Source organism: Xylocopa sonorina, chromosome 6, assembly GCF_050948175.1.
Source record: "Xylocopa sonorina isolate GNS202 chromosome 6, iyXylSono1_principal, whole genome shotgun sequence".
Taxonomy (NCBI): domain Eukaryota; kingdom Metazoa; phylum Arthropoda; class Insecta; order Hymenoptera; family Apidae; genus Xylocopa; species Xylocopa sonorina.
The window spans coordinates 11,553,665-11,574,299 of NC_135198.1; the positions used below are offsets into that span (position 1 = coordinate 11,553,665).

The following is a 20,635-nucleotide window of genomic DNA, read 5'->3' on the forward strand; positions in this document are numbered from 1 at the left end:
GATAGAAAAACCTATAATAGAAAAAGTTGTAGAATATAGTGATGCATACGAGAAAGTTTCTATAGAAAAAAATTATACACGCATGTTTATATCAGTCTCTTTAATTATCGATTACATGAAAAGTGTATTAAATATACCAATTGTTTAACCGTGGACAGGATGTACTTATAAAACGGAACACTAGCGCTGAATACAGTTGATCACAACGGTAGAGTTAGCGGCGATCCGCGTCAGTTCGATAAAGGCCATAGTGATTTACAAAGAGGAAGACGATATACGTTGAATGTTTGATCAAATGTGCCTTCGATATTCGCAAAGTACGAACTTGTTACTAAAGAAAGATTTGCTTGATAGTTTATAAGCAATATCGAACAGGAAAATGGAGAAAACAGAGGAGAACGAGCACAATGTGTTGGGGGAAGTTTTAAGTGAAGACGAATTGACGCAAATCCCAGAAGTATTTGTTAAAAAGCTAAACGCATATTTCAACGAGAAATTCGAGCAATATATTACAGCGAAAGCAGTTTTCGAAACTAATAAGAAAAATTTTGGTAAGTCCGAATTGAATTTTAGATTTTTTCGGTACCAACGATCGCCCGGTTTATTTACATAGAGTAGTTAACCTCTTTATAGAAATGTTTCGCGTCTATTAAATAAATTGCATTTAATGTTTGTTAAAAATATAAGTGGCATTGTGATATAAAAGATTTGTAGCGGATTTTATTAAACAAATATGTGTACGTCGCAAAAAGTTCTATTTGTACAGAATCAATGGAACAGTTTTTTCTTCAGGTGTGCGTATTTGTATTGATATAGATCTCCTATGTACAGTCGAGCAGATATTGTAGGTGATTTTTAAATTTTCTAGATCAAACTTCAGATAAGTTGCAAAAGGAATTGGCGGAAGAAAGATCAAATTTTGAAGAATGCAAGGGAAAACTTGATTTGGCGGAGAAATATACTACCGAATTACAATCCAATTTAGATCAAGCCAAAAATAATATACAAAAATTACAAGAGAACGTTAAAAGGTACTATTCGAAGCTATATGTCTACAGACATACAGTACTGAAATAATAATGGCTATAATAACTAATTAAATATTTGTTATTGCAGATTAGAAAAAGAAAATGCTGATTTACGGAGACAGAGAGATACAGTTGTGGATGAAAGGGATGCGCTTCAGTTGCAAGTTGAAAGACGGGATACAGAAATTGAAAGAATGCACACCGAGTTATCCTCTTTGGGAACTCAACTACAAAATGCTGTTGCGGCAAAATGTCAAGCATTGGCAGAAACAGAGGAAATTCGAAGTCGTGAAATAACACTCGACTTCAAGTGTGTATTCGCTTAATGAGTCTTTTTTACATTTGTTTCAATCCCGTTTTTTAATAAACTTTTAATATATATGTTGCTTGAAATTTTCTAGGGAAAAGCGATTAGAACAAGAAAGGGCTCTTATTTCACAACAAATGGCAGGCCTTGAAGAAGAACTAGCAAAGAGAATGTCTGAATTACAAGCAACAAGAGCCGAAGCTTCGGCACGAGCTCTCTTAACCGACACTCGTTTAGCACAACGTGACGAAGAGTTACGTATCGCTAATGAAGCCACCGCACAATTACGAGAATCGTACACATCTCTTCAACGACGCTGTGATGAACTTGCTCAGAAGTTAGAAGAACAACGTACGCATGAGATTTCAATGCATGCCTCTTATCGAGAAGAGATCAGTGCACAGACTAGATTGGCAGATCTTTATAAAGGAATGGCTGATGAAGCTAATGCAAAAGCTGAAGAATTCAGTAATGCCGTTAAAGAACTCCAAGAGTTATTAGAACATGCTACTGAACAATACGGAACGTTAGAATCAACACATAATCAGCTTCAGTTACAACATAAGCAAGAGTTGGAAGAAAAAGAACAGAAGATTGATGAGCTTTTGAAAGAGTTGAATCATGCGAATGAATTGTTGAAAAATATTAAACAAGGTAATTGTCTTGTTTCGCGGTCATTTGTACAGCATTTTATTTGTTTAATAATTGTACGATTATTTTTGCAGAAAGGTTAGATCAAGCGGTCGAACAACTTGCACCTACAGCTGCCATAGCTAGTCGGGTGCTTAGAAAAGGCTTGAGTCTTACTCAAATTTATACGCAATTAGTTGATGTAATAAATGAATTAACTTCAGAACGAGAAGAAAATGAACGTCTAAAATCACAAATGGATGTTATTTTACGCGAGTTAGAAGAGAAAGCTCCGATTTTGCAACAACAACGTGAAGATTACGAATCCGCGATGGCCAATATAGCGACTCTAACATCAAGATTAGATGAGCTTTTGGCCGAAAATCATAGGTTGCAGGAAACATCGGATGAAGCAAACCGCATCGCTAAACATCACACTAAAGAAAATCAGAGGTTGAAAACAGAATTATCAGATTTAGCTAGACAGGTAAAAAAAATTGCAATTATGTATTTTTTAATCTACGTGTATCTTGAAATAGAGTATATTATATAATTGTTACTTTCAGGTATGTTTCCTTTTAAAAGAAGTACAAGAGAGTAGAAATGGAGCAAATGTTAACACAAGTGAATTTTCAAATTCAATGGAAATGGATAATCTTGCTTCGTCCGAAATTATCAGTAAAAAGCTTGTTACGTTTAAAGATATTGAGGAGCTACAAGAAAATAATCAGAAGTTATTGTCAATAGTTCGTACACTGTCTTCAAGACAGGAAGAAATTGAAAGAGCAACCGATGAGATAAACTCTGGAGAAATGAAAGAGAAATTAGACAGGTTTGTAATTATATTACAAATAACATACAGCATTATATCTGTTTTTATTCGTTTAATTTTTTATAATCGTAATACATAGGTATTTGGAACAGTTAGAAGATATGCAAGCCGCTCAAGATAGGCAGGCAAAAATGTTAGAAGGTCTCTTACGACAACGAGACATGTATAAAAATATGTATCAGCAATGTTTGAAGCAGACAAATCCATCAGAAAAGAAAGAAGCCTCCATGATTCAAGAGGAAGAAACAAAGGATGTTGATGGAGAAAAAGCAGCTACAGATGAAGCATCCATAGTCGCACAGGATGATGTTAATAAAGAGAAGGAATTACAAAGGCAATTAACAGAAAGTGAAGCTAAATTAAAACAGGTTACAGATGAATACGATACATATAGAAAAGAGAAAGTGGCACACGAAAAGATGCTGGGAGAAGAAGTGGAAAGGCTTAGAAAAGAAGCAGAAGCTAGTTCAGCTCGATGTTGTAGATTAAAAACTCAATTAGATTCGGCCAATGATAGATTTAATCTTTTACAAGCAAATGTTACTTCTTATAAATCTCAAATAAAAGTTCTCGAAGAGAAATGTTTGAATTACAGCGTAACAATTGGTACGAAATATTTATCACAACTATAAATGATAAGTACAAAAGGTATTACTAAAGTGATTTAATGCTACACTAACCTTCTTTGTTTTACAGGCAAACACGAACAGAGCCTAATGATTTTGAAGGACGAAGCTTTGTCGGCTCAGACACGATTATCGCGTGCAGAGGTGCAATTAGAAAATTTACGCCAAGAAAGACAACTTTTACGCGATTCTGAGGGACGTCTTTTGAAAGAGCGTGAAGTTTTCCAGAGAGAACGCCAAACGCAAGCTTTGCTACGTGCAGATGTTGAATCAATTAAAGCTAGTTTGGAGCGTGTTCAAGCTGAGGGTCAGTTACGAGCTGAACAACGATTAGACGATGCTACGAGAGAATGTGCCGCTCTAAGACGCCGGTTACAGGAAGAACAGGATCGATTTAGAGAATTATCAGTACATCTAGAAAGACAGCTTACTACGGCTCAAGAACGATTGGCGGAGGAACGCAATATAACCGAACAGATTCGCGCGGAATTAGAACAAGCTCGTCAGTCTGATTCTCAAAACTCGCAGCGTATAGAAGAACTTAATGATAAACTAAGACAAGCTGTTACTCATTCGATATCAAAACCTTTCAGTGGTACGAGTAAAATGCAGTTATATATTTTTTTAATATTTAGTTAGAAGTGGTTATAAATAAAATGCTGTGGCTATTTAAACTTCTAGGTGATGAACATCTTATAAAAAGAATAAAGGACCTTGAGATGCAACTCGCGACGTCGCAAGCAGAAGCAAAGTCTTTATCGGAACAATTGAAAGCTTCGCGACAACAGAGCCAACAATATTGCGACATAGCGGAAAGTGCAGAAGCTCAGTTAAAAGAATTAATAGTACAATATAATAAGTCTAAAGAAGAATTAGAAGCTTCATTGAAAAAAGCACGCGCAGAAGTAGCGTCTCTTCAAAAGAGAGTTAAGGAACTAACAGACGAATTAGCAACGGTTTCTAGTGGCCGGCAAGAAACTGATTCCGAATTGAGAGAAAAATTAGCCGATGCAGAGAGGAAGCTTGAAGAGTTAGATGAACTTAAAGGGGAATTAGAAATTGTGAAAAGTGATTTGCATAATGCTTCAGCAACAGCTAAGGAAGCCGAAGAGAAGTATGCTAGAGAAATGGTATTACATTCGACCGATCTCCAGGTAAATATAATCATTTTGTTAGCTGTCCCTATAATTAACATGTAACGAATTGATATTCACCGTTTTATTTCTTACAGATTCTAGCAAAATTGAAGGAAGATGCACAAACAGTAGAACAAAAAGTAGCAACTTTAACGCAAGAAAGAAATGCAGCTGTAGAAGCTTTAGAACTTGAGAGAGCAGCGTGCCAAGAAAGAGAGAAGAGATTGTTCGAAGAAAATCAGGAAATGCAACAAAGGATAACAGATTTGGATGCGCAGAATGCTATTTTGCACAATCAAATTCAGGAACTAAGCGATAAAACTGCGATCATGCACAGCCAACAATCGAAGATCAGTGAGCAGCAGAGTCCTGACACCAGTTTAGAAGCGATGAATCGTAGTTTTACTGGACTCGAAGATGATTCTAAATCTGCCGAACAGCTGTTAAGAATAATGAAATATTTGAGGCGCGAAAAAGACTTAGCTGTAGGGAAATTTGATGTTCTACGAGCAGAAAATCTGCGACTGAAATCACAAGTGGAGGTGAGTGTCAAATTCTATGATTGACAAAACGCTTTTTTAGATAAAAATTTCTTCTATCACTATGTATAACTATTGATGTACATTTTTTTATCAAATCAGGTCATAGAAAAGAGATTAAAGGAAACTGAGACTGCCCTTAATGCGAAGAGAGAAAAGTCAGAGATCGATGTGGTAACAACATCAAAACATGCGGAGCTATTACGAAAAGTTGAAACTTTGAATGCTATCACAGATTCCAATAGAATTTTGAGAGAAGAAAGAGATAGTTTGAGCGCAAAAGTTTCAGAGCTTACCATGAAAGTCGCAGCGCTTTCTGAAGAAGTGGGACCGCTTCGAGATATTTCTCGTGATCTACAAACGAAAACTGAGGCTTTATCGCAGGAAAATGCGAGCCTTAAAGGGGAAGCAACTAGGTGGAGACAAAGGGCCAATACATTGGTAGAAAGAGCTAATAAGACAAGTCCAGAAGATTGGCGTAGATTGCAAACCGAACGGGAGAATCTTAGTAAACTTCTCACATCTGAACGGGAAACGCATACTAAACGCGCAGAAGAATTAAATCAATTGAAAGCGGATAAGACCAAATTAGAAGAACAGCTGGCACAACTTCAGAAACAAGTACAAACTCAGGGTGAAGAAGTCCAAAAGGTGTCCGAGGAAGCGCGTAAATTGGGACAAGAGTTGAACGAAGCTCTTGCCGATTCTTCTACCAAGGCTAAGGATTTGGCCACCCTAAAGAAAGAGCTTGGCGATAAAGAAGCTATTCTGAATGACATAAAGAATAAAGAAATCCAAATAAGAAAAATAGCGAAAAAATATAAGACCCAGTTTGAAGAGCTTGCAAAAACAGTAGAGGAAGAAAAAACTAGGTCAGAAGAGTCACGAATGACAGCCGGTACTTCCGGAACTGAGGATACCCCTCATGTTTCTCAGGAACGCGAGGATCAATTACGAGAGGAGGGTCGACAAGAATTACGTCAGGCAAATATTGAATTAACATCAAAGCTCGATGAATTGTCTCGTCAGATGGCAGTTGCACAGAACGAGGCGGAATCATTAAAGAAAGAAATCGACACGATGAATAAAACAAGCGTCGAGAAAGAAGAACGCGCGAAACAAGTATTGAAAGGTGCGAGAACTAAAATAATGCAATTAACAGAATCGAAGAAAATTTGTGAGAAGGAATTGCTCGATTTAAAGGCAAAACTCGAAGCTGGCGCTACTGACTCCGATACGGCTGAACATGACGCTAGAATCGTTGCGTTTAAATCTCAAATGGAGACTAGAATCTCCCGCTTGGAACATGAGAAGGCAGAAATTCAAGCAGAAAAGGAAACACTTGTACAAAGAGTTGCCCAGTTACAACGACAATTAGCTGGTGTCAGCGGAGTTAGTGCTACAACGGAACCTCCCACAGCTAATATTAAACCGATGTCAGCTCGTGCTGAAACCCCGTTAGCAAGTATTCGTCCTATGAGCGTAGCACAATCCAGAACAGCTGCCGTTTTACCTACAACTGCTAGCGCGCCAGTAATGGTAGTGCCTCATCAGCAACAACAACCACAGCAGCAAGTGGTGCATACGACCGAGACTAGTTCTCCGACTAGTAGTCTTCCAGATTTTCAACCAGCTAGTACTAGTAGTAGTTCATCGCAGACAGCTCCGAGTACCTTACGTCAACTTGTTGTACAACCACAATTAAGCGAATCAGCAGAGTCAACTCAAAGGGAAGATCCAGAAAGTGTAGAAACGCTTAGCGTACAACAACAGCAATGTCAACAGCAGCAGCAACAGCAGCAGCAGCAGCAACAACAAACCGTTGCGTTAGTCAGTCCAAGAGTGGAACAACAGCAACAACAACAGCAACAGGTTGCAGTTAGTGATCAACAGCAGACTGTAGCTAGTAGTTCTACTCAGTCGGTTAGTACATCGCAAGCTTCAACTGGACATAAACGTCCCAGGGCTCTTGATTCGACAGCGTCGGGATCTGGGATTGTCGAAGGTGTAGACCACAGCAGACAGGAACAAGTTCTTAGCCCTAAACCGAAGCGAACCAGACAAGAAATGTCATCCATCGCTAGTGCAAGTGCTTCAGAGGTCGAGTACCAGGTGAATTTAAATAATAAATGTGCAAAACACACTAAATGAAAATTGTATATTTAAAGTGCGTTGTATTTATTTCATTTTTAGGTACCAACATCGAGCCAACGAGATCAAGATGAAGAGGTAGAGGAGGGATGTGTCGTTGTAGTAGATTGTGACGAAGGCGAAGGAGGTGGCAATCATCAGGCACAAGAAGAAGAAGAATTTGACAACGACCCGTACGAAGAAATGGAGGAGGATGAGGAGATGCCTTATGAAGTGGAAGTGGAAGTGGAGAGGGATAATAACGAAGTTGAAATTATAATGGGAGAAGATTCTACAAGTGTTGAAGTCCCGAGGCAAGCACAGGCAACAGTGCCTACGAATCAACAGCAGCAGCAGTCAGAAGCGATTAGCAGTGCTGGACCAACAGGAGAACCACCTACAACATTTGCAACTCGATCGTCACGTGGTATTGCGCCAATGCCTAGACAGCAACAACAACAACATCTTCTTTTGGTATGCATCTTCCTTTTTATACAAGCCAATAAAAAAAAAAAACAAAAAGAAAATACAGCATTTCTCTTTAATATCAAATGAATGTAAAGCCGCAACAAGGGTACGAGGATGGTGGTGACGACAGTATAGTACCAAGTACTCCGACTTTGTTTGTACCACGCCGAGGTGATGGATTTGGGGAGGCAGTAAGTTCACCGCAAGTTCCTCAAGGGCGTTTCACTTTTGGAGATTCGTCCGCACCAACAACAGCATCGTCGACACCCTCGTTATCGACACCTTCTGGATCAGCAACCCGAACAATATTTGGATCGTCCAGTTCCGGTGTAGCGCAAGTGGTTCAAGAAAGCATGGACGATACACGAATGGATTTAGCGCAATTGGAAGATGGCGGTACTGGACGTAGCGTGCCTACTACACCTTTACAAGTTTCTCCGGCAGCTGATTTACCACCTTCGGTATAAAAAAAGGAATAAACGTTTGCAATATTATGCGCTTTTGATTTTTGTCGTTCAACTAAATGATTCACTTTTAGACAAGCAGTGGACCATCGGAAGAGCAGGAAACACCAGTTTCAGTAACACCATTAACGGGTACCACTGTTAGTGATACTAGCGAAGAGCCTGCAGTACCTACTATTCGTGTGCTTGGTGTCGACGATCAGCAACATAATCAGACTGAAATAATCACAGAATCTATCAGTACGACTCCGACAGAAGGTAAACAATCATATCCTTGATGTTTTCAACGTTGAACAAGTTTTGAAAATGTACATGTCTTGCCAGAGCGAAAGGCTAGAGAAAAATGTTAAAACTTTGTTGAATGTTACATAATTATGTGTGCAAATACGTATGATATATAATAGGTATGAGTTCAGAGAATGACAAACGTACAGAGGAAGCTGGACCCCTAGTCTCTGGAGACGACGACGCAGTAGATACTGGTGAAGGAACTGAAGAGCCAGGAAGTGACATCGTAGAAGATGAAGTAGAGGAGAGCCGCGAAGCGGAAGCATCTCCGTCGAGTAATACTCGTCAAAGGGCAATGGCGGCAGCAGCTAATGTTAATGCTGGCGCAGCGAATGGTACTAGGGCTTCTACAGCACGACGATCAGCAAGATCGCCGTTTAGGTCAGCGCGTGGTTCTCGACCTACACCCATTGTGTGGGAAAGTCAATCAGGTGGCAGAGGTGAATATGATTAGATATTTTTACCTATGTCTATACGGACGTATAGATGTTCATTAATTTTTCAATGCAATGATTCTTATTCGTTTGAAAAGGACAAGGTGTAATGCGCGGTGGTCATGCAACAAGAGGAGCGAACAACGAAACAGGAAGAGGGCGCGGTACAAGAGGGCGGCGAATTCGTTCGAAATATTCTTACGCGCGATTTTAAAATCAAATTTCTTTTGTACACGAAATCGTGGAAGAGATGCACATTGCTGTTTTTGTATACGAACAGCGTATGAAACGTTGGCTGTTAATATATATCAACTTCCAAAACCGGAATATTTTTATTTAGCATTAAACAATATCTTTTGTTGTGCAGAATAAGTTTTTCCACATGGTACGTGTTATGTTTAAGGTAGATAACGTTACGGTATGATGGAAACTATATGAAATTTAATATGTAATCTTGTTGTCCTTTACATCTTCAGGATCAAAAAGTGACATTCCTCTCATCAATATTTGTTTTGTAGGAAATTAAATTGAAACTACATAGCATTTAAGTTGTTCTATTTATTTACTTATAGAAGTAATTTTTATGTAATTATTGTTCGAATTTCATATAGTTCTAGGAAATATCTTCATATAGAACACTTTATACAAGGCATATATCATAATCCGACTTCGCAATTTTCGCAAGGCCTGTCATGAAAGTTTTATTAAATGTGTGTTGACAAGATGTACAAGTAATTGCTTTGTTTCGTTTTTTTTTTTTTTTTAAATATGAATTCTCTACTATCTTTTTCAGCACTTGTGTGAGTATACATGAGTAACATATGTACATGTAGGTATATATGTTCTAAGTTGCCGCCATTAATAAATAGTATGTATAACATAAATACCTAAGTTTGATCCTATCTATTTAGATACAATTTGATATCTGCCATGAAATTTACTGTTAGAATAAATAACAGGTACTTACATAACGTGTATACCAAAAAATATGTCAAAATATGACACACATCAGTCTCTTTTCTAGTTTAGCAATTTTTTTGGAATAGTATTATAGATTAATACTTGTTCAATACTTAATATTTACAATAAATATTTTGTATTACTTGAAAAGAATACATGTATCTTGTTAGAAATGGGTTCTAATAGCGGTGAATAAGTATAAATACTGGACTATTATTATTAGCTCTTATTAGTAAATAACAGTTTTACACATTTTTTAATGCAATTAAGATTAAATCCACTGATCATGATTTCGATGTTAGCAGCGTATAAATAAAACGATATTACGATGATAAACGTTAAATTCTTTTCGAAAGTGTATCGTATAGTAGTGTAGAATTTAATATAAAAATTTTTATTTCATGTTACTGAAAATAATTAGAAGATAAAGTAAAAGTAAATATGACTAGTTATATAAATAATTGACTTGTAACAATTGACACTATCTAAACCTTTTTTTTTTTTTTAACGAATTTTTAATGATGTTCAATAGCTATCAAGTTTTAGATAATGTCAATCAGAAGAATATAGATTATGAAAGTCTAAAGATTTAATCTATTCACTGTTTAATTATTATGGAATCCACTTGTTCTTTAACATGTCCACTGTCCTCGGTAGTTCTCAGTTGTAACCCACGTTAAGCCACGTAATTGCTCAACAGCTATAAAGTCGTCTAACTGTATCCGTGCATCGAATGTAATGTCTGGATGCGGCTGGAAGACGAGCATGCATCACAAAATACACCGGACACTGAACGTGCACCTAAATACACCTAAGATGCGTCTGAATATAGTTAAAATTTTAGCAGAATTATATAATTAGATTGTCAGCCGCGCGTATCTGCGCTCTCTATGAACCTGTACAAATATTGTACTTAATATCTACTACTTAATACTATAACCATTCATTTCTTGTAACTAAACAGGTATCCACCACCCGTGCGTCGACGGTTCAATGCTGAAAAGACCATCGTCACGTCGTTGGGCTCCACGCCAATTCTCTTTGCACGTAACACGTTTGCGCAGAATGTGTATCTCTACTGAACCGGTACACGAGAACCACAGGGAACACATGACAATATTTGAGTATTCTTAACTATTTCGTTTCTATCGGCAGTCTTCGTGTTTCTCATAAGTCAATACTGTACACTATTATAGTTAATAGTATTATATTACAGTTAATTATCAAAGGATAGTCACGTTCGGACGTTGATGGTCTAGTCGACTCAGCTCGAAGGCTGTGCTTCTGTTACAGAAGCATTCTTTGTGCTGTTCCACTCGGATCCATTTATGCTTGTATGGTTTTTTCTCGACTTCTTTGACGTCAGAGATAATGATTTCCATGTCCTCATAGTAGATCTTCGACTTCACAGGTGCACAAACGTCATACTGTGCCGGGCAACAACCAGAATGCCAGTCGCATCGCTTCAATTTTATGTAGAAAGGCTGCTCGGCGCTCAAACCAGTATCGTTGAGGAGGTTCTTCAACAAGTCTTTCAAGTTGTACGCCCGACTTTGCGGATCCTCGCAAGGGAACTCTTTCGATATATTAAACACGTCAGTAACATAGATCTTAGTAATGTTATTATCGGCGTTTATCACCGCTGATAAGGCCATGCTGTCTAGAGTCAACGGGATGAGTATCATCATCATCACCAAGGAAGACCTCGATGATCTACTTTCCATGCCTCGTCTCGGTTCTCTTGTACGTGAATTCTGATTGAATGTGATGATTATCCGTGGCTAGCTACCACCACTAAGATTAACTTGGCGCGCAGACTGTGCTTGTTCTGAATGAAACTTTGTGTCACTTTTAGGACCGGGTCTGCAAATTGTAATCCCACAAGCCGCGTGTACCTGGCGGACACAGAGTCGAGTTCGGTCTTCTGTAAACAGACCACGCGGAACCACCGTCACCGTCGTTCGTATCAAGAGACGCCCAACTGATGCTTTTCTGTTGCCAGAAGTGTATTTATACGTAGTAAAACCTGCACACACTCCACCGAAGGTGTACACACGTTGATGAGGATTCATCCGTGTATACGTAAAATCGAATGTCTGGTTTTTTTGCGGTTTCTAGCACTTAAGGAATTTTCAAACCAGTTTAAATGTCCTGGCATAACATATCAGTTGCTGTTAATTTTCCTTGTGCGTCATGCGTTTAACGATCTCGATATACAACGCTTCTCCAAAGTTCAGAACCGATATAACCGGTTACCGATGCCCACTACAGCCGCTGCTCATATTCAGGTATCCTCGAAAAATGAATTCACGCGTCGAATTTCTTATAATCCGCGGCTCTCCTCGATGTGTTTTGTCAATGCAATCGACAAACTTTTTGATAAGAGAAGAGAGGAGAGCCTCGTATCTTCGACGAACTTCGACTTTTCTTCTTTTCTTGATACGTAACAGATGTATCTCTCGTGTATGAAAGTTACCACATACGGATGCCCTATCGTATATGTGTGCGGTACGCGTACGCTATTGTTTATTACCCGACGAATAATTCGATCGGCGTTACTAACACAACATATTAATAGCAACGTATAAATAATTATGATTAACCGAGGAAACTAGATTATTTGCTCGCGCTTTATACTATTTTTATTCCAAGCTGTAACAATAGAAAAAAAATGCCTGTTTTGTCACCCATTTCCGTCTCTTCCCATTTGTGGTCGCAATTGATTCATATCGACATTGAATCGAGCGCAATGTGTGATTCATTGAGCACCAGGTTCAAGGAATTCAATGTTGTTTTACGCGCATCGCTTTCCTGTTCTTATTTTCCAATTACTTCGTTATTATTAATTGTTCAAAAACTTGACGCGTTAGAGTTAAACAGAAACGAGACTTTAAGGAGCATTGGTTGTTTCGAGTCAAATCCTTTCCTCGCAAGGATCCTATGGCTAGTATACTTATTAAATTGTTCACTGTTCGTTCGTCACATGGCAATAATTTACTGAAAGTTCAGATAACTTTAGAGATATTAAATACTGACGGTGCGAGCGGACCATTGGAATTACCTGAGATAAAAGTGAACTTGCAAAGCGAGTTCCCACCAGAATGACGTTATATATACTCGGAACAATTTTCCTCGTACTTTCCCAGACTACATCTTATATCGCTTATATCGCTGTCTGTACGTAACGCCTTACTTGATCGTGCCTTTTTTACGAAATCGTAACATAGTTTACTATCCACTATTTATTGTTCAAAGATATAGGTCAAGCTTTGATGCTTGGAATCTGATCGATCGTACTTTCTCGCTTGAGTTCCATGTAACAGATCAAGCTTCTAAATATGTTAATTAACTCGTATTTGAATCGTGCCTGGTGCAAGGATGGTAATTTACAAAATAAAAAAGTGAAGCAGTAAATTAGACATTCACAAGCAGCAGATACAGTATTATTACGCGATGCTAGTTCGAATAAAGTTCTTCTGCTATTTTAGTAATTTGATATACACTTAATCTCGCGTTATCGTTATCAATTTCTGTCTTGTATCATACACGAGGTATTGAATAAACCAATCACCCAATACATTTTTTGTATTATACAGCTCGTCGAGGGTTTTTAGAATTTCATTAGCGTTGAAGCTTCTTCTTTTAATCAGCTAATTGCTTCTTCTTCCCGTTACAGGTGCCACCGGAAGGAAAACGGAAGGAGATTGATTGAAAAGACTTCTTTAACTTCATTGATCCTTCATCAACATTATCTTGGTGGTTCGTTTAAGAAGAAAAGGAACAAGAGATTAAAGTATTACATTATTTATTTCACATTATTGTATATTGATTTTAAAGAAATTATTATAGTTTCTAATACAGTATGCCACAGTATATTTGGTTGTACTACTAGAAATAAGAAATACTATATTTTACGTATAATTAACGATGTACTAGAATAAAATTTAATTGTAACTTATTGTATATTCTATTAATATGATTAAATATATTAATTATGTAAAGATAATGTCGTTTAATCAATTTACCTTCATCTCTAGCCTCTTTCCAATCCTTTTCCTTTGTCATTTTCACAATCGGATTAACTTAGAAACTAAAATTCGGCCAATTTCCGGAAATGACGTCATTTTCCAAGAAATGGCAAAATGCGAATACCTCCTCACCTATCATGTTCTCCTGATACAAAGTCAAAAATCGGGGTATCGATCGAAAAATTGCGAATGTATCAGGAGAACATGACGTCATAGGAGGTATCGGCAATTCCTGGAATTCTTGATGACGTCATTTCCAAGAAGTGGCGTGTTCGGATACCTCCTATGACGTCATGTTCTCCTGATACAAAGTCGGAATTCGGGTTTTCGATCGCAAAAATCGGCAATGTATCAGGAGAACATGACGTCACAGGAGGTATCCGAACGCGCCACTTCTTGGAAGTGACGTCATGGAGAATTCCAGGAATTTCGGGGATTCCTGGAAGTGACGTCATTTTCCTAGAAGTGGCACGCATACCTCCTCACTACTTATGTTCTCCTGATACATTGCCGATTTTTCAAACAAAATTTCGAAAATCCGACTTTGTAACAGGAGAACATAACATATGAGGAGGTATCCGAAAAGTGCCATTTCTTGGAAATGACGTCATCGAGAATTCCAGGAATTTCGGGGATTCTTGGAAGTGACGTCATTTTCCTAGAAGTGGCACGCATACCTCCTCATATGTTATGTTCTCCTGATACATTGCCGATTTTTCAAACAAAATTTCGAAAATCCGACTTTGTAACAGGAGAACATAACATATGAGGAGGTATCCGAAAAGTGCCATTTCTTGGAAATGACGTCATCGAGAATTCCAGGAATTTCGGGGATTCTTGGAAGTGACGTCATTTTCCTAGAAGTGGCACGCATACCTCCTCATATGTTATGTTCTCCTGATACATTGCCGATTTTTCAAACAAAATTTCGAAAATCCGACTTTGTAACAGGAGAACATAACATATGAGGAGGTATCCGAAAAGTGCCATTTCTTGGAAATGACGTCATCGAGAATTCCAGGAATTTCGGGGATTCTTGGAAGTGACGTCATTTTCCTAGAAGTGGCACGCATACCTCCTCATATGTTATGTTCTCCTGATACATTGCCGATTTTTCAAACAAAATTTCGAAAATCCGACTTTGTAACAGGAGAACATAACATATGAGGAGGTATCCGAAAAGTGCCATTTCTTGGAAATGACGTCATCGAGAATTCCAGGAATTTCGGGGATTCTTGGAAGTGACGTCATTTTCCTAGAAGTGGCACGCATACCTCCTCATATGTTATGTTCTCCTGATACATTGCCGATTTTTCAAACAAAATTTCGAAAATCCGACTTTGTAACAGGAGAACATAACATATGAGGAGGTATCCGAAAAGTGCCATTTCTTGGAAATGACGTCATCGAGAATTCCAGGAATTTCGGGGATTCTTGGAAGTGACGTCATTTTCCTAGAAGTGGCACGCATACCTCCTCACTACTTATGTTCTCCTGATACATTTCCAATTTTCGCGATCGAAAACCCGAGAATCCGACTTTGTATCAGGAGTACATAATATGCGAGGAGGTATTCGTAACTTCTTAATTCCTGAACAATGACGTCATTCCAGGAATTCTCTTGTTTGAGGATTAGGATTGGGTTTTCTAGAAATGATAGACTGGTCATTCAATGATTAAACAATTAATTAATGGTAATTAAACGTTTATTATCCCTTTATAATAATCTATAAAGTACACAAGTGTTCTTACGAGCTAGTTCATATAAACTCATTTATAATACATCTTATAATTAAAACTTATGCTATCTTATAAGTTATTTTAGTTAAGAATACAATGTGACCATTGATTTTGGAATTACTAATGTTTGTTGTCTTAATTCCTTGTTAAATTATTAATTTTGGTAAGTGATACACATTCCAGTATCTAATGGTCCGTATGTCATTTGCATTTTATGAAAATTTGGGTAATATTCAAATAATTTTCATTCACCGGAATTAGTAGTAAAAATGTGCGTGAGTGTACTGTTTTGCTGCGTCATCACGGATTCATTTGACGCAAAGGGTAATCCCTCGTTTTTGAACGCACTCATATGCAATTCCGGTCACGCTCAATTGCAATCAGTATAACTATACCAATGTGTATTTCCAGAATGCGTCTTATCCGTCTTACTATAAATAGAAATACTCTTTATTGCTGGATGTACACGAATGTATACGGATCAAGTAAAATACTGTGATTACGTATTATAAAGATACGTGATTTCTTTTGGTAGCGATGACTACATCTACGGTGACCACTTTCAAGGTGACTTAACCGGTACGCCTACGTACGAAATTCTGCTTACGGTTCATAGATTTGCGACTTCACATACTGCTCACAAAATCAGTTCCACGAATAGTGGACACTCGTGTAATCCGAGTATCGATTTAGGCAATCCGATGCCTACTCTCGCCTTTCGTGGGAGATATTTGTCAAGAACAATGGTTGCTAGCGTGAGAAATAACGTGTAATCCAGCGCGAGCTATTCAAGGCTTTCGTAAAAATTAAACGAATATGATGAATGAATGAAAAGCCTCGTAATCAGGCGCTCTGCAGACGGTAGTATCGCGATGACTCACTGCAACCTGTCGTATTATAAGTATAGCACTGCAGATCAAGGAGAGCCAAGGTGTACTTTATGTGCTGTGCTACATCGAGCAATTTCTTCCCTGCAATTATTTACATCTGTTAATATTCAACTTTTTTTTCCTGAATGAAAATCGAACGTATAAACATTTACAAATTAATGCGTCAATTAAATCACCGATCTGGAGGCAGATATAAAATCTGAAAGATAATTTCAAAGTACCTTTAAGAATTTTAAATGGAGTAAAGCTAATGAGTACAAAACTGTTGGCATCTCTGTAAGAATTAATCAAAAACAAAAACACTGGAGCAAGTTACACGAGAAACAACATTCGGAATGCAATTGGCGCATTAAAGAGAAAAACAGGAAGCGGATAATCATTTAACCCATGACTGGTCGAATTTTTCGATAGTTCTGAAGCCTCGACGAAAGAGAAAAATATGCTGATGAAAGGAGAAAATGAAAGAAAGAGACGGTGTAATCGATGAAGGGAGGATAACTAGTCATGCAACGTAACATGGTCCCAGATCGAACGGGAGGCAGGACCCACTAGTTGTAATTATAGTTATCTTCGCGATGTTCTCAGAACACTTTGCTTCGAGCTCCCCTCGAGCTTACCAAGAAACAAGAGGGAGACGGTGCGAATCCTCCATAGGACGGGACAAAACGATGTGGTAACAAACAGATAGACGAAGAGAGACGACGAGAAATCGATGAAAGAGGGGAGGTAGAGGGCATCAGGCCGAGGATGAAAGTTACATATATATATATATATATATAGAGGAAGAAAGAATTCAGATCGCAGAAGAGTGTAGTAGTCGACGGTTCTCGGCCCCTGGACAACCGCTATAGTGCGATCTATTGAAATTCATTGATTTTCAATTAGAAATAGAACAATTTTTCAAACCAAGTTTCATTCGATTGTATGAAATCGCTGGAAAATATGAGAAGATTGATTTTACTATTATTTTCCATTCATCTCGCATTTGCTATGATCGGCAGACATCATAGGTAAATTATTATCATTATATTTAAAAATTTTTAGGTGTTTACGTTGTTCTAGTCGCGTGTTTTTGACGTATGCATTGAAACGAAGAACAATTTGATTTTTAGAGATAGCGGGTTTCTGAATCACGTGCAGCTGGTGCATGAATTTCGATGTTCCACGCCTCAACCGAGGGCTGTACCGGTGGCAGAGCTACTAACCGTTGGTCCTAGTCCAGACGAGGTTTTCTATCCCGCCTCTACCGTTCTGACACGCTGCGATGGAGCAGGATGCTGCCCGGATCCTAAACAAGTTTGCACACCTGTCGAAACCAGAAATGTCAGTCTTGTTTTTATGGTGAAACATACAATCGACCGGCAACGTGATAGGCATCACGAAGTGGTGCATGCCTTGGAGCATACAAAGTGCGGGTGTGTCGAAAACAGAATGGCCAAATTCGATTGACCTGTTTTTATCGAGACATTTGTTACGACTAAGATGAGATTCCGAGAGGGATCTATATGTTGTTACTGTAGCGTTGCAAATAGTTATCTAGTGGTTCGTTAAAGAAGTTAACATATACCAAATTGATGTTTATAATCGTGCGATTAAGTGACATTATAGTTAGCATTAAAATAGGAAGATACGTTCCTCTATTTAATCACTATTCAGGATTTGTGACTGTGATATTTTTATACCATAATATAATGTACAGTACGTTATCAATACATTAATAAATGTTTTTTAAATAATCTAACTTTCTCTCAGCTGTTTCTTTTTGCAATTTGATTAAACGATCCGGTCTATTTTTGCTTACCTTTCACTCTTTTACATCGAAATATCGTCTTGCCGCTAATATGTCACGTTTTATACTTTCATTGTCCGGGGTTAGTTCCAGGGCAGCTTTTAGCTCAGGAATACCATGCTGAGGCGAGGACAATTTACAGAGTGCCGCGCCTCGTCGTGCATGACACTTAGCCCTAGACTCTCGATTACCTTCGCATTTCGGTTCCATTAATTCGAGTGCCTGAACAGATAAAACAAAAGCACAAATTTATTGGTGCTACAAATTGAACAATATCAATAACTTACCGTGGAACAATCTTCTATGCATTTACAGTAATTGCCCAATGCATAATGCGCCGCTGATCTATTCACGTAAAGCGGTGCCATTTTATCACTAATCTTAATACCATATGTGTAAGCGCTTATAGCCGCCAGATAATTTCCAACTTTATAGAAATCGCTAGAAGATAATCATTAATTATATTTGTTTGTCTATAGTTCATCCATATTAATTTAATTCTGTAACAATTTATCGAAGCGTTAAACGTACTCTCCCTTATCCTTCAACCATTGAGGATCTCGTTCCTCTGGTCGTAGATCGGCTGCATCGAAACCAACTTTGCGTCTAGCTTCCGCCTGCTTTTGCAGCCACTGCAATTAAGTTAACGTTAATACAATTTCTGTGTTTAGATCAATGTTACAAGTACAAAAAGATAATACTTCTTGTTCCTCAATGTGAGAGCTTTCTCTAGCGGGCGTTGGGAATACCCGTTCCGAAAACGTGACGTTAATCGTGCCCATTTTTCTTGGTAACGGTACTGACTTTGACGGCTCTTGAAATATGTTATTCCTTTTCAACACGTTTCCATTCAGCGCGGCCTTTACTGCATCTAATCCCGGTCTCCCTCTTTTCTTCTCATAGACTTCACCTATCCTTTTCTTTTCCGTTTCATCCATCGAACTGTGCGATCGAGATTCATAATCGTACTCTGAATCTTCGGAGCAACTAGTGTCGTCTATTTCCCGTTTCTCGTCTTTAGGATTTTCGCATTTCGGTTCTGCTTCTGCGACTTTTCCACCTTCTTTCGCGTTATATTCTTCTTCAGCAGCCGATCGAGATACCAGCGTATCATTGTTGTTTTTAAAGTATTTTAATGGCGACCTTGTACAAATACAACATAAAGAGATTATATTGTCTAAATTAAAAACAGATTTTCTTAATCGTGGTAACGATTAAAATACTTGTAAGCTTTTCTGTTCTCTTGCACTTCGCCATCAACGTTAGGAAGAAACGGTAGCTCAGCTTTCGATCTCCAATCTTCAAACTCTCGCATAGCATCTTCCCGATGCGCATCCCGTATTCTATCTATTTCATTGAGGGTAGCTGTGTTAATGTCGATTTGTTCCTTCACCGCTTCCTTCCTAATACGCTGACGCTTTTCTGCAAACCGCCGGAAGATTTATAAACGATCATGTATTTACGTATTCAATCGTCGCACGTACCATTCTTGATTTTTGCCTTCTCTTCAGCGAGCTTATGAGCACGTTCCAATGCTCGATTTCGGTATTCTCGTTTAAAATCTTTGTCAACGTCCTGTATTTCCAAAGCTGGCCATTCCAAGTCGATGTTTACTTTACGCAATGAAAGTACTGCCTCTTTCTCGGTTAGAGTGCATTTACTTTCGTTCTCAACAACGTTGGCCCAAAGAAACAACTCTAAAATGAATGGTGGGAAGCTGACCTGTTGTTGAATCAAATGTACGACGTTAACTCTATTCTGTGTATTCAACCAGGAATTTGCTGTTAATGGAAATTAAAATCTTTTACCTTTACGTAATTATCGATTACGAAGAAGTCAACCCTTTTCGGATGACCGTTCAACGGTATCTTTAATATGACAAACTCTGAAGATTGACGCCAAGAATAATCTTTGATAACTATAACTGGCATTTTGTTCCTCTTGAAGACACTTTTCTTTTGTGCTTAGTTTCCGCTATCGAAGAGCGGATGTATCGATCAAACACTTAGCGATATATTGTATATCGTTCTGTTCAAATATGAATATCGTCACAACTATGATTACCGATAATGATAGAACAGTTGGTAGGATTCTATTATTATATTTATGGATCCATTTTCGTACATAAAAAATTGCGCTCTAAATACATGTATAATACATAATACTAGTATCGAATAGTCCTTTTTGATACATATAGTTTATCAGGTAAAAAAAAGAGACTACAAATGTATTGTACGAATTATTTTTAATTAAAACGTTTAAGAGTATTTTTTTTATTGACAATACTTTTAATAGACATTATTAAAAAGCTGCCTTTTTTTATGCAACTGACATTCTGTGTCTTTA

At 38.0% G+C, this 20,635-nt stretch overlaps 3 protein-coding genes across 3 annotated transcripts; 1 reads left to right on the top strand and 2 right to left on the bottom strand.

Moving 5' to 3' along the window:
* The first annotated feature begins 133 nt into the window (after positions 1-133).
* Mgtor (nuclear basket protein megator) lies at positions 134-9,204 on the top strand. The gene is made up of 16 exons (XM_076897279.1): positions 134-551; positions 869-1,031; positions 1,117-1,338; positions 1,430-1,989; positions 2,061-2,452; positions 2,532-2,797; positions 2,877-3,403; positions 3,494-4,018; positions 4,105-4,577; positions 4,655-5,101; positions 5,201-7,210; positions 7,292-7,702; positions 7,792-8,157; positions 8,235-8,418; positions 8,565-8,888; positions 8,981-9,204. The coding sequence occupies exons 1-16, from the start codon at positions 380-382 to the stop codon at positions 9,094-9,096; spliced, it is 7,158 nt and encodes a 2,385-aa protein (XP_076753394.1). The 5' UTR covers positions 134-379; the 3' UTR covers positions 9,097-9,204.
* A 1,861-nt stretch (positions 9,205-11,065) lies between these two features.
* On the bottom strand, positions 11,066-11,698 carry LOC143424455 (uncharacterized). The gene has a single exon (XM_076896511.1). The coding sequence runs from the start codon at positions 11,564-11,566 to the stop codon at positions 11,066-11,068; it is 501 nt and encodes a 166-aa protein (XP_076752626.1). The 5' UTR covers positions 11,567-11,698.
* Positions 11,699-17,598: 5,900 nt separating this feature from the next.
* On the bottom strand, positions 17,599-20,220 carry LOC143424381 (dynein axonemal assembly factor 4). Its single transcript, XM_076896402.1, has 8 exons — positions 20,098-20,220; positions 19,774-20,011; positions 19,513-19,711; positions 18,991-19,432; positions 18,821-18,921; positions 18,577-18,730; positions 18,302-18,511; positions 17,599-17,806 (listed from the first exon to the last, which is right to left on the bottom strand). Exons 1-7 carry the CDS (start codon positions 20,218-20,220, stop codon positions 18,305-18,307), a joined length of 1,464 nt encoding a protein of 487 aa, XP_076752517.1. The 3' UTR covers positions 17,599-17,806; positions 18,302-18,304.
* Between the last annotated feature and the right edge of the window lie 415 nt (positions 20,221-20,635).